A 15,911-nucleotide genomic window follows, 5' to 3' on the forward strand; every position below is an offset into this window, starting at 1 on the left:
GAACAGTTCTGTATTTTATCTAACGGGTGGCATCCCTAAGTCTAAATATTCTTGTTACATTGCACAACCTTCAATGTATGTCATAATTACGTAAAATTCTGGCAAATTAGTTCGCAATGAGCCAGGCAGCCCAAACTGTTGCATATGCGTGCAATGAACGCAAGAGGCTACTCGTGGCGTGCAGTGGTTAGAGCGTTGGACTAGTTAACAGTGCGGTTGCAAGATTGGACCCCTGAGCTGACAAGGTGAAAATCTGTAATTCTGCCCCTGAACAAGGCAGTTAACCCACAGTTCTTAGGCAATCATTGAATCATTACTTTCCCCTGGGAGTGTAACATGCAATGTGTGTAGTTCACAATGGCAATCCGGACCAAATGAATGGACGCACTGACACAATTTAGACAAATTGGAGTCTGATGGCGGATCTGATATTGAGCTTGAAATCGACGTTGCTGATGAAGTCTTCATCTGATGTTGACTTTGAGCCTCCGCCTCCGATGCCTGAGCCTCGCCGCAGAAAAACCATAACAGAGCCAACGGAGTGAGGGATCCCAACTGCCACGGCGAGACAGGAGTCTGGGAGGGATGGCACGGTTAGGGTAGAAAAGAGTGACGAGTTTGTGACATGAAGATGTTGCAGCCCATCAGATTGGACTGTTGCTTATGCGCACAGAAAAGGAAACAGTACGTGGGACATATCTATGGATGAACTCAAAGCATGTATTGCACTCTCGTACTGAATGGCCGCGGTGCCTACGGCGGAAAGAGCATGGATGTGGAGTCATTTTAGTCTGATAGGTATGAGGTGGAGTTTCACCATGCCGCGCAACCGCTTCAGAGAGATTATGCGACACATGCGGCAGGTGTACACGAAACAAGGCCCATAAACTGTGTGCAGAGCAACCGATTTGTTTTTCGGTCTTGCGCACGCAACGCCCAAAGCTGTTTGATGACTGTGGGCCGGAAGCTTAAAGAGAAGACTAGATTGATTAATGCGTTAAGGCACGTGTATAAGAGCAAAACAGTGTTTGATACAATCAACAAATTACTGTTGTATATCTTGTCATTAATATTTTTATACAAATATTTATGCAATTCATCCTTTACAATTGTTCATGCACTAGTGCTTTTGTTTAGGAATACGCAAATCATTTCACCTTGTGCAGCTGGCTGGTTATGTTATCTTTCTTGTTTCTACTTTGTCAAAAGAAGCTGTAACTGGACTTTATTTACTATTCGTATCTACAAATAAAGTTGATCAAATGGATTACACTGTTTGTATCGTATGGGAAACTAAAATGGGCTGGATGCCAAGGGAAGCCAGCCCCCCAAAAAGTGACAATTTAAAAATATATATTTTCTTTCGGCTTCCGAGCCAGTGAAACAGCCCCCCGGTCTCTCTACGTGTAGGCCATCTGATGCTGTCTGGTCCAAACGAGGATGACATTGTTGCCGCCGGTAGCATTGAAGGCAAGGGAAGCCGGCGAGAATCTGGCCTCCCTTGACAAAAAAAAGTACACAATGTGTCAATCAGCGTTGAACTAAACTGAGCGAGCTCAACTGTGAATGGTCCTGCCGCAACATGGGAAGCTCGCTTAGATTTTGGCGTCACTCCTATCAAATCCCATTGAGGACATACAGCAATTCAAGTTTCTCTGTCAATGATGTATCTCGTTGTGTTGTCCTCTGGCTGGTGGCTAGCGAGCTAGCTAGCTAAAATTGGGCCTTTCCATTAGCCATGGATGGAGATAAGGATTTCGACTTATAGTTTTACTTAATTCTCTGTACTGGCCAATGATTAATCAAACCATCAGAATCGGCTTAGATAAAGATAATATAACCAGCCAGCTGCACAAGGTGAAATGATTTGCGTATTCCTAAACAAAAGCACTAGTGCATGAACAATTGTAAAGGATGAATTGCATAAATATTTGTATAAAAATATTAATGACAAGATATACAACAGTAATTTGTTGATTGTATCAAACACTGTTTTGCTCTGTACACGCACGCACGCGCGCGCGCGCGCAGTCACAGACTGGCACCCAAAACAGAAACTATGTGCGCATATTAGTGTGTAATCCTCTCTTTCCCTTCCTTCCTCTTTCTCTCTTCCTCTCCAGAGTACATCCAGATCATCATGACTCTGGAGGAGTCCGTACAGCATGTGGTGATGACAGCCCTTCAGGAGGTGAGGCTTGGCCTGACCAGGGCCATTCTCTCTGATTGATTTCAAATAGTTTGTCATGCACGGTAAGATCTTACAATTACCCATTTGTGTAAAAAAAAAAAGCCAGTTACCAATACTGTGATGTTGATAAAGTACATGTCATGACATCTCTTTGGCTTTAGAAAGTCATTTTAGAACACCTGTGGTGTGTGAATGAGTAGGATTGACGTTGGCTCTAACCAAACCTGTACCATGTCGCTCTCTCTCTCTCTGTTAGCTGATGAGTAAAGAGAACATGGCCCAGTTTGGAGTAGAGCCACCGGGGGACGTAGAATCACAGGTGAGAGGAGGAGATCCACTGTGTTTGGCCTCTAATAGTCTGTTGTGTTGTTGCTGAAAGTTCATATCTCTCTAATGTTGACACTGGAGGACCTGGAACAAGAGGTGAGAGGAGATCCACTGTGCTAGGCATCTAATAGAATAATAGAATAATAATAGAATAGAATAATAATAGAATAATAGAATACCGTTGTCTTTATTATAGTTGTTGTTGTTTGCGTATCTCTCAATAGTTGACGGCTTGTCTTAGACTCTTTAATTAGTACTGCGATATTGCTCTTTCTATATTGATCTCTTCTTGGAGCTGCTGAAGTAGGCTTTAGAGCTGTATTGTTAAGTGTGTTTGTGTGTGTGTCTAGTTGAAGAAGGCTCTCGAGGACCTGGCAGATCTGATGGCAGAAAAGGAGGAGCTAGCCCAGCGCTGTCAGGAACTCGACGTACAGGTATATACAGATTTTAAGTACTTTATTTGAATCCACAAAAAATCACATTACCTCATAAAGGATTCATACATTTCAAAGGTTGTTCATACGAGGACACATAAGGAAACAAAAAGCACCTTCACCTCCACACAGCTAGGCTGCCCATAACGGCAGGCTTGCAATCTGAAGGTCACACACTGTAAGCCTATGTACGTGGCCGAGGATGCCAAATATCAATGACACACACACACAACCCTGGTACTGTATAAACTGGGTCTGTGTTATGTGCTGTGATGCCAGAGGCTATTGTCTGTGGCTGGTGTAGCAGAAGGGCTGTGGTTTTACAGACTAAGCCACTGCTCTCCCCCTACCTGCTCTCTCTGCCATACCCTGCTCTGCCTGGCTGGGGAAAACCATAGTACAGGACACATTTCTGCTACTTTTCTGCCTCTCGTGTCTCCAGATCGAGTTGTTTCAGTAGATCACCAGTGTCTCTCTTCAAGGACACACAGAGAGGTAAGAACATGGCTGCTCGTCGTCAAGGCGGACAAAAAACATCTAAATGCCTGGTTGCAGAGGCGGGTTAAAATATCTATACCCTGTCGTGTTCTCTGTCGCTAACGTATCACTCATTTAATCTACGTGGCGTGTTCATTTGTAGTGTTTGGGAACAGGTGGAGAGACTGGGTTGAATTACATTTTTTTTTTTTTTATGCACCCACACTCAAAGCTTCTATTCCCAAGTATTGTCTCTGACATAAAGCATGACTAATGAACAGAGGAGAGGGTGTGACAGGGAGAATAACTAACCAGCCTTTCAACCTATTCGTCAATATGTTGGTGTTTTGTTGAAGGTTTTGTGTGGCTTCACTGCACTGTACTTTCAGGGTGTAATAATGATGCTTTGTTTGTCGAACAGCTGGCGAGAACGGGTCTTTCCACTAGAGATGAATTGATGCTTATCACATCTCTCAAAGACTCTTTTAGTTACCTTTCTCCCCATTCTTCAGGCATCTGTGACCATGTGGTCCCTCCTTAATGGATAAACTGTAAAAAAAAAAAAAGGGGGGTTGGAGCTTAATGTTCTCGCTACTAATTCATATTTTGGGATTGAGACACAGCCCATCTCTGACCCTAGTTTGACCCTTGTCAGGTGACGGTCCTTCAGGAGGAGCGGAACAGCTTATTAGCTGAGAACGACGTGCTGACGGACCGAGCCAATCAGCTGGACTCGTTTGATGACCCGAGCACGCCCTCCGGACGGAAACACAGCCAGCTACAGATACAGCTAGAGACACTACAGGAGGAGAACTTTAGGTGTGTTTGTGTCATGTGTCCGTGAAAACAAATCGCACTGGAACGACTCTTAGTTACTCATCACAGCACTTACAGATGTCTCTCGCCCTCTCTCTGTGTCTGTGTGTGTGTGTGTGTGTGTGTGTGTGTGTGTGTGTGTGTGTGTGTGTGTGTGTGTGTGTGTGTGTGTGTGTGTGTGTGTAGGCTAGAGGCAGCTAAGGATGACTACCGTATCCACTGTGAGGAGTTGGAGAAGCAGCTGATCGAGGTCCAGCATCGTAACGACGAACTCACCAGCCTGGCAGAGGAGTCACGAGCACTTAAAGACGAACTCGATATCCTCAGGTGTGGTTGGTGGCGTTCTAGGTCCTTTATTTCAGTTGTAATCATCAGATCTTCTGAGATGTGCATCACTACCTGGAATGTGTATAAATGGGAGTGGGAGAGAGGAAGTGGTCAGTTTGAGGTAAGGGTATGTAACCTTTATTTAACTAGGCAAGTCAGTTGAGAACAAATTCTTTATTTACAATGACGGCCTACAGTAAGACCAGTAGGAATGTGTTGTTTAGGCCCTTGCTTTAATCGATTTGCCTGTTTTACATTTACATTTACATTTAAGTCATTTAGCAGACGCTCTTATCCAGAGCGACTTATTTATCTTTATAAATTCAATTAAATGTGATAAATTATAAATGTGTGTAGGAGCTGTTCGGACCATGCTGTGAAGCTGGAGGCGTCAGTGGAGAAATACAGGCGTAAACTGGAGGACCTGGGAGATCTGAGAAGACAAGTCAAACTGCTGGAAGAGAAGAACATGACCTACATGCACAACACTGTCAGTCTGGAGGAGGAGCTACGCAAGGCTAACACTGCCCGTGCACAGCTAGAGACATACAAGAGACAGGTGAGACATGCCTGAGAATATACTAGAAACAGAACACGTGGGTCTGACAGAACTGGGTTGGGAAAAACAATATGCCGGAACTCTGACTCTTTTGCCCTTACTTAGCAAATCGTCTCTGAGGAGACATCATTTTGGAATGGCAAACAGCCAATCAGGGGGCTTACTAAATCTACTTCCTGTTTCCTACCAGGTCCAGGAGCTGTACCGGAAGTTGTCAGAGGAGTCTCGGCGGGCAGACAACCTTGCTTACGAAAAGAAGAAGTTTGAAGAGAAACATGACGCCGTGATGAGGGAGAAAGAGGTACAGACTGGATCCTAACACTTTCTATTCCAACCTACCTGGTCCCCCTGACATGCAAACACACATTAGGGGAAGGAATGTTTTAACAATGATCTAATGCTGTTGACTTGTCTCCTGATGATGATGGTCATCAGAGGATCCTCATTGAGCGAGACTCTCTGAAGGAGACCAATGAGGAGTTGCGATGTAACCAGGCTCAACAGGACCAGCTCCTACAAGCAGGTAGCTCATTGGACCATCACATTGACAATGTAGACTGACTGGTGCTGCATACGATTGGAAAACAGATTTACTGTAGTTGAGGTTTGGTTTTCGTTGATTTAGTGTTGGCCACTTTCGACATTGCCGACGACTTTAAAGGCTAGTCGAGACTGACTGATCTACAAATCACCATGCTTCATACATTTTGGGGCGGCAGGTTGCAAGTTCAATCCCTGAGCTGACAAGGTACAAATCTGTCATTCTGGCCCTGAACAGGCAGTTAACCCACTGTTCCTAGGCCGTCATTGAAAATAAGAATTTGTTCTTAACTGACTTGCCTAGTAAAATAAAGGTTAAATAAATAAATAACTACTCAATGTTATTTTCAGATCAGTTAGTCACAATTTACCCATGATACATCACGGCTTCGAACACCGCCTGTGTCTTTCTGAAGCCTACAGAGACGCATGGCTACTGATCTGCTCTCTGTTTCTCCGCAGGGATGCCAGCTGGTAGTCCAACCCATGATAACCTTGCTGCTGAGATCCTACCTGTAGAGTACAGGTAGTAATTTAATAGTTGTTTGTTTTGTGTGTGAGACACTGACTGCACTAACTGTGTGTGTCCTTGTCCATACAGGGAGAAGTCTATCCGGCTCCAGCATGAGAATAAGATGTTGCGTGTGCAGCAGGAGGGATCAGAGAATGACAAGATCTCTGAACTACAGACACTGCTAGAGGTGGCACAAAGAACCTGCTCTGAACTGGACACTGACAACAGGTAAGCTGTGTGTGTGTTTTTTACTTCCAGTTTGACTGTGATGTACTTCCTGTGTGTCTGATGTACTTCCAGGTTAAGCAGGGAGAGGGTCACTGAGCTGCAGCAGCAGGTAGAGGATTTACAGAAAGCCCTACAGGGCCAGGGAGCCAAGACTGATGACGTGAGTTCAACCAGACATATAACTTTATAGTATACCGCTATATCAAACATTAACCCTAAATATAGCATAATACTGCCTCTCATATGTACAGTAGCAGCTGTGAGGTAACAGTATCTGTGTGTTCGCTATCTTACAACTGCTCTTTGTTTGCAGTCTCACCTGAAGAGGAAACTGGATGCTCATATGTAAGTATGGTCCATACTGCTTTGTGAGACCTCTATGGCTGCGTTTACATCGGCAACCAAATTCAGATTTTTTTTTCTTCTCACGAATTGATCTTTTTGACCAATCAGATCAGCTCTGAAAAAGATCTGGTGTGAGTAGATCTGATGTGATTGGTCAAAATGACTGGGGAAATTATCAGAATTGGGGTGCCTGTATAAACACAGCCATACTTCCTCCTGACAGAGACATTTAAAAAGTAAGGTGTTTTATTATCCAGGGTGCAACTGAACGAGGCGCAGGATGAGATCACGAAGAAGAAAGAACTCCTGGAGGACTTGCAGCCAGACAACACACAGACCTGTGAGTACAACTACAACAACCATAACGCGACCACAACACTGGCGGTATAGTACGGAGTAACCCCAGTGAGTGTTGTCCGTCTGTCCCTTAGCTCTGAGACTGGATGAGCTGATGGCTGCTCTGAAGAAGAAGGATGATGACATGAGAGCCATGGAGGAGAGATACAAGATGTACCTGGAGAAAGCACGCAATGTGATTCCTTAATCATTCATTCATTCTTCTCACATTCAACTAGCAGCTGGACAAAAAATAACAAGTGCAGAAAAAGAACATGCCTCTCTTTGCTGCTGCTCCCACCAGTGATATCTCTGTTTCTGTGCTGTAGGTGATCTGTGCATTGGACCCCAAGCTGAACCCTGCCACAGCAGAGATCGAGGCTCTAAAGAAGCAGCTGACGGACAGAGACAAGAGGATCCTCAGCCTGGAGGTAACACGGAGCTTTAACCCCTGGCCCTGACCTTTGGCCCTTAACCATTAGCCATGAGGCACTCATTGACATGGGGATCCATAGTACTTATCTCACAATGCACTCACAATCTCTTGTATTGATCGTCTCTCTCGTTCTCTCTGTAGAGGGAGTGTGAGCAGGCAAAGCTGAGAGAGTATGAAGAGAAGCTGATTGTAACAGCATGGTACAACAAGGTTAGAACATGTAGTCAGAATAGACACGTATTTTCTTTTGAAAATAAAGGACAGGAATGTACCTTTTTACAAATGTTACTTATACAGAGCTTTTGTTCCAACTCAATTAAACATTGCTGTTGCATGTCTTCCACCCCCTTCAGAGTCTGAGCTTCCAGAAGCTGGCGATCGAGGGCCGTCTCGGGGGTCGCTCCACTTCCATGGTGCCCCCAGGTCAGTCCTTCCTGACCCAGCAGCGCCAGGTCACCAACGCTGCCCGCAGGAACCTCTCTGTCAGCGTGCCTGCCACCACCACTAAGTAGACCTGGGATGGGTGACTACTGAGGTGGGCCAGCGTGTGTACAGGCTTCTTCTATTAATGTTGAACCATGATTAGTTCAATCAGGTGTGTTAGTGCTGGTCTGGAACAAATGCCTGCTGACACCGCGGCCCTCTAGGACTGGGATCTCCTACATCTGACGTAAACAAACAAATGGCTCCTCTCTAACTCCTTTCCAGAAATGTACACTCAAGTGACCTTAAGCACATTAGTTCTCAGTCCCTGGAGAGGGGACAAGCATGCACTGACTGACTTGAACATGAGCACTTACTCTAACCAGGTTCCCTCCTCACTGATACACCAGACGGTAACAGTTATACTCCTCACTACAGTTTAGGATGTTTATTATCTCCGGTAATGAGTTTGGTCTGGCAACCCTACCAACATGCTTTATTAGCTTAGCACATAGCCTAGCACATAACACTGACTGAGCCCTACAATATACCTGTGTTAGCCGAGCTAGCAGCAGACTCTGACTAGCAGTGATTCCTAACCTTGACATATCCTGACATGTACACTGAGTGTACAAAACATTAAGAACACCTTCCTAATATTGACTCCTATGCCTCCCACAGTTGTGTCAAGTTGATCTGGATGTCCTTTTGGTGGTGGACCATTCTTGATACACATGGGAAACTGTTGAGTGAGAAACCCTGCAGCGTTGCAGTTCTTGACACAAACCTGTGCTCCTGGCACCTACTACCATACCCCATTCAAAGGCACTTAAATATTTTGTCTTGCCCATTCACCCTCTGAATGGCACACATAAACATTCTATGTCTCAAGGCTTAAAAATCCTTCTTTAACCTGTCTCCTCCCCTTCATACACTGATTGAAGTGGATTTATCAATAAGGAATCATAGCTTTCACCTGGATTCACCTGGTCAGTCTACAGCTGTGGCCAAAAGTTTTGAGAATGACACATATTCATTTTCACAAAGTTTGCTGCTTCAGTGTCTTTAGATATTTTTGTCAGATGTTACTATGGAATATTGAAGTATAATTACAAGCATTTCATAAGTGTCAACGGCTTTTATTGACAATTACATGAAGTTGATGCAAAGAGTCAATATTTGCAGTGTTGACCCTTCTTTTCCAAGACCTCTGCAATCTGCCCTGGCATGCTGCCAATTAACTTCTGGGCCACATCCTGACTGATGGCAGCCCATTCTTGCATAATCAATGCTTTGAGTTTGTCAGAATTTGTGGGTTTTTGTTTGTCTCCCCGCCTCGAGGATTGACCACAAGTCCTCAATGGGTTTAAGGTCTGGGGAGTTTCCTGGCCATGGTCCCAAAATATCAATGTTTTGTTCCCCGAGCCACTTAGTTATCACTTTTGCCTTATGGCAAGGTGCTCCATCATGCTGGAAAAGGCATTGTTCATCACCAAACTGTTCCTGGATGGTTGGGAGAAGTTGCTCTCGGAGGATGAGTTGGTACCATTCTTTATTCATGGCTGTGTTCTTAGGCAGAATTGTGAGTGAGCCCATTCCCTTGGCTGAGAATCAACCCCACACATGAATGGTCTCAGGATGCTTTACTGTTGGCAGGACACAGGACTGATGGTAGCGCTCACCTTGTCTTCTCCGGACAAGCTTTTTTCCGGATGCCCCAAACAATCAGAAAGGGGATTCATCAGAGAAAATAAATGTTCCTAGTCCTCAGCAGTCCTGTACCTTTTGCAGAATATCAGTCTGTCCCTGATGTTTTTCCTGGAGATAAGTGGCTTCTTTGCTGCCCTTCTTGACACCAGGCCATCCTCCAAAACTCTTCGCCTCACTTTGTGTGCAGATGCACTCACACCTGCCTGCTGGCGTTCCTGAGCAAGCTCTGTACTGGTGGTGCCCCGATCCCGCAGCTGAATCAACTTTAGGAGACGGTCCTGGCGCTTGCTGGACTTTTTTGGGCGCCCTGAAGCCTTCTTCATAATAATTGAACTGCTCTCCATTAAGTTCTTGATGATCCGATAAATGGTTGATTTCGGTGCAATCTTACTGGCAGCAACATCCTTGCCTGTGAAGCCCTTTTTGTGTAAAGCAATGATGACGGCATGTGTTTCCTTGCAGGAAGAAGGAAGAACAATGATTCCAAGCACCACCATCCTTTTGAAGCTTCCAGTCTGTTATTCGAACTCAATCAGCATGACAGAGTCATCTCCAGCCTTGTCCTCGTCAACACTCACACCTGTGTTAACGAGAGAATCGCTGACATGATGTCAGCTGGTCTTTTTGTGTCATTCTCAAAACTTTTGGCCTCGACTGTATGTCATGGATAGAGCAGGTGTTCCTAATGTTTTGTACGCTCAGTGTGTCAGAGATATGTTAGTTATTCTGTCTATGGATGTGCTAAAAACTATATTCACAATTGGAGCTTATAAGAAAAATGTGGTCTTAATTGGCTTATTTTAATGCTGAATATAGCTGATATTATAATGTTTTTATACTACAACAACGATGAATGAACTGCACTATGCAGTTAAAGGATGTTACAATCATCTTATCAACCATTGGACTACAAAGAGAGTTTTACCTCTTGTGATCTTCCTCTTCTGTGTTTCACAATCACCAGAGTGAAAATGGAATTCAGGAGAAATGGGTGTATTTGGTGCTGGCAACCAAAAGTTGGTATTGCAGCACAGATCGATCCATTACTAGTTTCTTACACAAAAGCAGTCTATACTGCAGACCTGTGTCAACATCCTGTAATGCCATACTGACACAAGCATCTCTGGTGCGGCAACAACAACTAATCATTCAATCAACTCAGAAATCCAGGACTTTTTAATGGTGTTTATTTTTGATACTGTGATCTATCGGAACACTGTTGGGCTTTTACAGTGCCTGCAGAAAGTATTCATCCCCCTTGACCTATTCTACATTTTGTTGTGTTACAGCCTGAATTCAAAAATGTATTTAAAAAACACACATTACCCATCTACACACAATAGCCCATAATGACAAAGTAAAAAAACAGGTTTTTAGAATTTTGTAAATATATTGAAATTTAATTTACAAATATTACAGTGGTGAGTCTTTCTGGGTAAGTCTCTAAGAGCTTTGCACACCTGGATTGTACAATATTTGCTCATTCTTTTTATTTTTTATTCTTCAAGCTCTGTCAAGTTGGTTGTTGATCATTGCTAGACAGTCTAGCCATAGATTTTCAAGCAGATTTAAGTCAAAACTGTAACTACTCAGGAACATTCAATGTCGTCTTGGTAAGCAACTCCAGTGTATATTTGGCCTTGTGTTTTAGGTTATTGTCCTGCTGAAAGGTGAATTTGTCTCCCAGTGTCTGTTTCTGTAAACCAGGTTTTCCTCTAGGATTTTGCTTATGCTTAGCTCTATTCTTTTTACCCCAAAAAACCTCCCTAGTCCTTGCCCATGACAAGCATGCGTATAACATGATGCAGCCACCACAAGGCTTAAAAATATGAAGTGTGGTACTCAGTAATGTGTTGTGTTGTATTTGCCCCAAACTTAACGCTTTGTATTCAGGACATGAAGTTAATTTCCTTGCCTCATTTTTTGCAGTTTTACTTAAGTGCCTTATTGCAAACAGGATGCCTGTTTTGGAATCTTATTATGTACAAACGTCCTACTTTTTAGTTTTCTCCTATCACAGCCATTAAACTCTGTAACTGTTTTAAGTTAACCATTGACCTCATGGTGAAATCCTTGAGCGGTTTCCTTCCACTCCGGCAACTGAGTTAGGAAGGACGCCTGTGTCTTTGCAGTGACTGGGTGTATTGATACACCATCCAAAGTGTAATAACTTCACCATGCTCAAAGGGATATTCAATGTCTGCTTTTTTTTTTTTTACCCATCTACATATAGGTGCCCTTTGTGACGCATTGGAAAACCTCATTGGTCTTTGTGGTTGCATCTGTGTTTGTAATTCAATGCTCAACTGAGGGACCTTACATATAATTGAATGTGTGGGGGACAGAGATTAGGTAGTCATTCAAAAATCATGTTAAACACCCTTATTGCACACAATGGGTCCATGCAATTTATGTGACTTAACTAAATGTTTACTCCTTAACATATTTGGGCTTTCCATAACAAAGCGGTTGAATACTTATTGAGTTAAGGCATTTCAACTTTTCATTTTGTATTAATTTGTAAAAATGTCTAAAAATATAATTTCACTTTGACATTATGTGTATGCCAGTGACAGTCTCAATTTAATCAATTTTAAATTCCGGCTGTAACGCAACAAAATGTGGAAAAAGTTAAGGGGTGTGAATAGTTTATGAAGGCACTGTGTCTTGTGTCTGGCTGAGTAGAAGGGAATCAACAGTATAATAATCTATACAGCACTACTGTAATCAGGGCATCAACAGTATAATAATCTATACAGCACTACTGTAATCAGGGCATCAACAGTATAATAATCTATACAGCACTACTGTAATCAGGGTTCCAACACCAGAGTGGGATTTTAGAACTGCTTTCACAGACCCCCGATTTGTTATTGTTGTGCTATGAAATATTGAAATGTGGATGAACTAAACCAGAATTAAACCTTGTCCTGGATGTATTTAATCTGCATTTGTGAAACAAGCTCCTAGATGAAATATTGTTCCTCTCTGATGAAGCAAAAACGCAGTGACAACTTTTGAATTTCTTACAAATGTGTTTGGGCATGTTGGCCCTCTAGGTTGCACTGGGATCTCTGAATGAAACATGAAAAGCTCTGTAAAATAGCTATCAATTGATTTGATCATTTTCTACAATCCCTACTGGTTTGGATTCTTAGCCTTGTAGTGAAGCTTAACATAGCTCAAAGCTAGCAGTTAGCTAGATGTTGGATTTGCTCTTTTGTGGGAAATGTGATATTCCAGTATGTCATGTGATGCTTCTTACGTTATGTACACACACATACTACATCTAAAACAATGTGGTATCTGGACTCGTGCCTCTAGGTCAAATCACATTTTATTGATCACATACACATATTTAGCAGATGTTATTGTGGGTGTAGCAAAATGCTTGTGTTCCTAGCTCCAACAGTGCAGTAGTGTATATAACAATACACACATCTTAAAGTAAAATAATGGAATTAAGAAATATATAAATACTGGGACGAGCAATGTCAGAGTGACATTGACTAAAATACAGTAGATGTATATACAGTTGAAGTTGGAAGTTTACATACACCTTAGCCAAACACATTAAACTCGATTTTTCACAATTCCTAACATTTAATCCTAGTAAATGGTCTTAGGTCAGTTAGGATCACAACTTTATCTTAAGAATGTAAAATGTCAGAATAATAGTAGAGAAATTTAGTTCTTTCATCCCATTCCCAGTGGGTCATAATTTTACATACACCCAATTCGTATTTGGTAGCGTTGCCTTTAAATTGTTTAACTTGGGTCAAATGTTTAGGGTAGCCTTCCACAACATTCCAACAATAAGTTGGGTGAATTTTGGCCCATTCCTCCTAACAGAGCTGGTGTAACTGAGTCAGGTTTGTAGGCCTCTTTGCTCGCACACACTTTTTCAGTTCTGCCCACAAATTGTCTATGGGATTGAGGTCAGGGCTTTGTGATGGCCACTCCAATACCTTGACTTTTTTGTCCTTTTTTGCAATTTTGCCACAACTTTGGAAGTATGCTTGGGGTCATTGTCCATTTGGAAGACCATTTGTGACCAAGCTTTAACTTCCTGACGGATGTCTTGAGATGTTGCTTCAAGATATCCACGTAATTTTCCTCCCTCATGATGCCATCTGTATTGTGAAGTGCACCAGTCCCTTCTGCAGCAAAGCACCCCCACAACATGATGCTGTCACCCCCCTCTTCGGCTTGCAAGCCTCCCCCTTTTCCTCCAAACATAATGACATTATGGCCAAACAGTTCTATTTTTGTTTCATCAGACCAGAAGACATTTCTCCAAAAAGTACAATCTTTGTCCCCATCTGCAGTGGCAAACTGTAGTCTGGCTATTTTATGGCGGTTTTGGAGCAGTGGCTTCTTCCTTGCTCCGTGGCCTTTCAGGTTATGTCGATATAGGACTCGTCTAACTGTGGATATAGATACTTTTGTACCTGTTTCCTCCAGCATCTTCACAAGGTCCTTTGCTGTTGTTCTGGGATTGATTTGCACTTTTCGCACCAAAGTACATTAATCTCTAGGAGATGGAACACGTCTCCTTCCTGAGCGGTATGATGGCTGCATGGTCCCATGGTGTTTATACTTGCGTACTATTGTTTGTACAGATGAACGTGGTACCTTCAGGCGTTTGGAAATTGCTCCCAAGGATGAACCAGACTTGTGGAGGTCTACAACTTCGTTTCTGAGGTCTTGGCTGATTTCTTTTGATTTTCCTGTGATGTCAAGCAAAGAGGTACATAGTTTGAAGGTAGGCCTTGAAATATATCCACAGGTACGCCTCCAATTGACTCAAATTATGTCAATTAGCTTATCAGAAGCTTCTCCAGCTATGACATCCTTTTCTGGAATTTCCCAAGCTGTTTAAAGGCACAGTCAACTTAGTGTATGTAAACTTCTTACCCACTCGAATTGTGATACAGTGAAATAATCTGTCTGTAAACAATTGTTGAAAAATTACTTGTGTCATGCACAAAGTAGATGTCCCAACTGACTTGCCAAAACTATAGTTTTTTAACAATTTGTGGAGTGGTAGAAAAACGCATTTTAATGACTCCAACCTAAGTGTATGTACATTTCCGACTTCAACTGTAAGGAAATAAGTGAAACAGTATGTAAACATTATGAAAGTGACTGTTCCATTTTATTAAAGTGACCAGTGATTCCATATGGTAGCAGCCTCTAAGGTGCAGAGATGAGTAACCGGGTGGTAGCTGGCTAGTGATGGCTATTTAGGTTCTCTTGCAGTGGATGGTACTTGTACACCTACTGATTATTCACATATACAAAACCATGTATACAGAGATCAGCGCAGCACTAGGCAATGAGATTGCAACAAAGCTGTTCAGATAGTACTCATTGATTGTGTTAGTGGAAGAATAAGGAAGTGTGAATTATGAAATGAAAAATAAGCCTTTGGTTTTCATGTATTGCAAAGAATAAACACATAAATGTCTTTTTCTAAGTGTTGTTGAATTAGTGTTATGGGTTGAGAAACCCGTGTCATCCTCAGTGTCCATGTCCATATTTACATTTTTACTCACTTTCTAATCAAAACACACAAAAAGTGATCCTCCATAACACAACACATGTTGTCATTGCTCACATTTCCTTTGATCAACCTTTATATTGTTTTTGAGTGCACAAACCGAAAAAATTCAGAAAAGCAAACTTACTTGTATAACTTACTCAGGCTACTCTTTCAGTTATTAGTATATTGACACTGATACTGTACTGGCTTACATGCTGACCACACCACCCACGTTGCAAAATAAATGTACACGTTATTTATTCATGCACCAACACTGCTTGCGCACGTCAACGAGGGTCTGCATAGTCAGGCGCTAAAATAGAACTTGGTTCTATTTGTGATGATTGATGCGCTGCAAGTCCTGCCTCTCCCGTCCCCTCATTGGTTTTTAGGAGCATATGTCGGTAATTGAAAGATGAACTGAGCTCCACACTCCAGCCCAGTTGGTGGTGGTAATGCACCTTTAAAGTTGGTTGCCAACCGCCATATAACCTTGTGCATTTCAGGTAAAATAACAACCCAATGTTTATATCCCAGGACAAATTAGCTAGCAACAGCAAGCTAGCTAGCTAAATTGCCATAAATGTTTAATGTTTTTTGACCTGTCCCCAAATTAATATAGTTGGTTCAGAGTTTGCTTTGATATTTCAACCTGATTGCGTCTGGTGTGGGTGGACAAAATCAACATGCTTGAGATGGCACA

At 42.5% G+C, this 15,911-nt stretch overlaps 1 protein-coding gene across 1 annotated transcript; it reads left to right on the forward strand.

Moving 5' to 3' along the window:
- The first annotated feature begins 818 nt into the window (after positions 1–818).
- LOC118359094 (protein Hook homolog 1-like) lies at positions 819–15,137 on the forward strand. Its single transcript, XM_052481167.1, has 18 exons — positions 819–879; positions 2,124–2,191; positions 2,448–2,510; positions 2,869–2,952; positions 4,085–4,248; positions 4,432–4,572; positions 4,930–5,131; positions 5,322–5,432; positions 5,567–5,657; positions 6,134–6,197; positions 6,273–6,413; positions 6,486–6,573; positions 6,727–6,758; positions 7,016–7,098; positions 7,190–7,290; positions 7,424–7,525; positions 7,672–7,740; positions 7,884–15,137. Exons 1-18 carry the CDS (start codon positions 819–821, stop codon positions 8,040–8,042), a joined length of 1,824 nt encoding a protein of 607 aa, XP_052337127.1. The 3' UTR covers positions 8,043–15,137.
- The last annotated feature ends 774 nt before the right edge of the window (positions 15,138–15,911 follow it).

This window comes from Oncorhynchus keta, chromosome 26 (assembly GCF_023373465.1).
Source record: "Oncorhynchus keta strain PuntledgeMale-10-30-2019 chromosome 26, Oket_V2, whole genome shotgun sequence".
In the NCBI taxonomy this organism is placed as follows: Eukaryota; Metazoa; Chordata; class Actinopteri; order Salmoniformes; family Salmonidae; genus Oncorhynchus; species Oncorhynchus keta.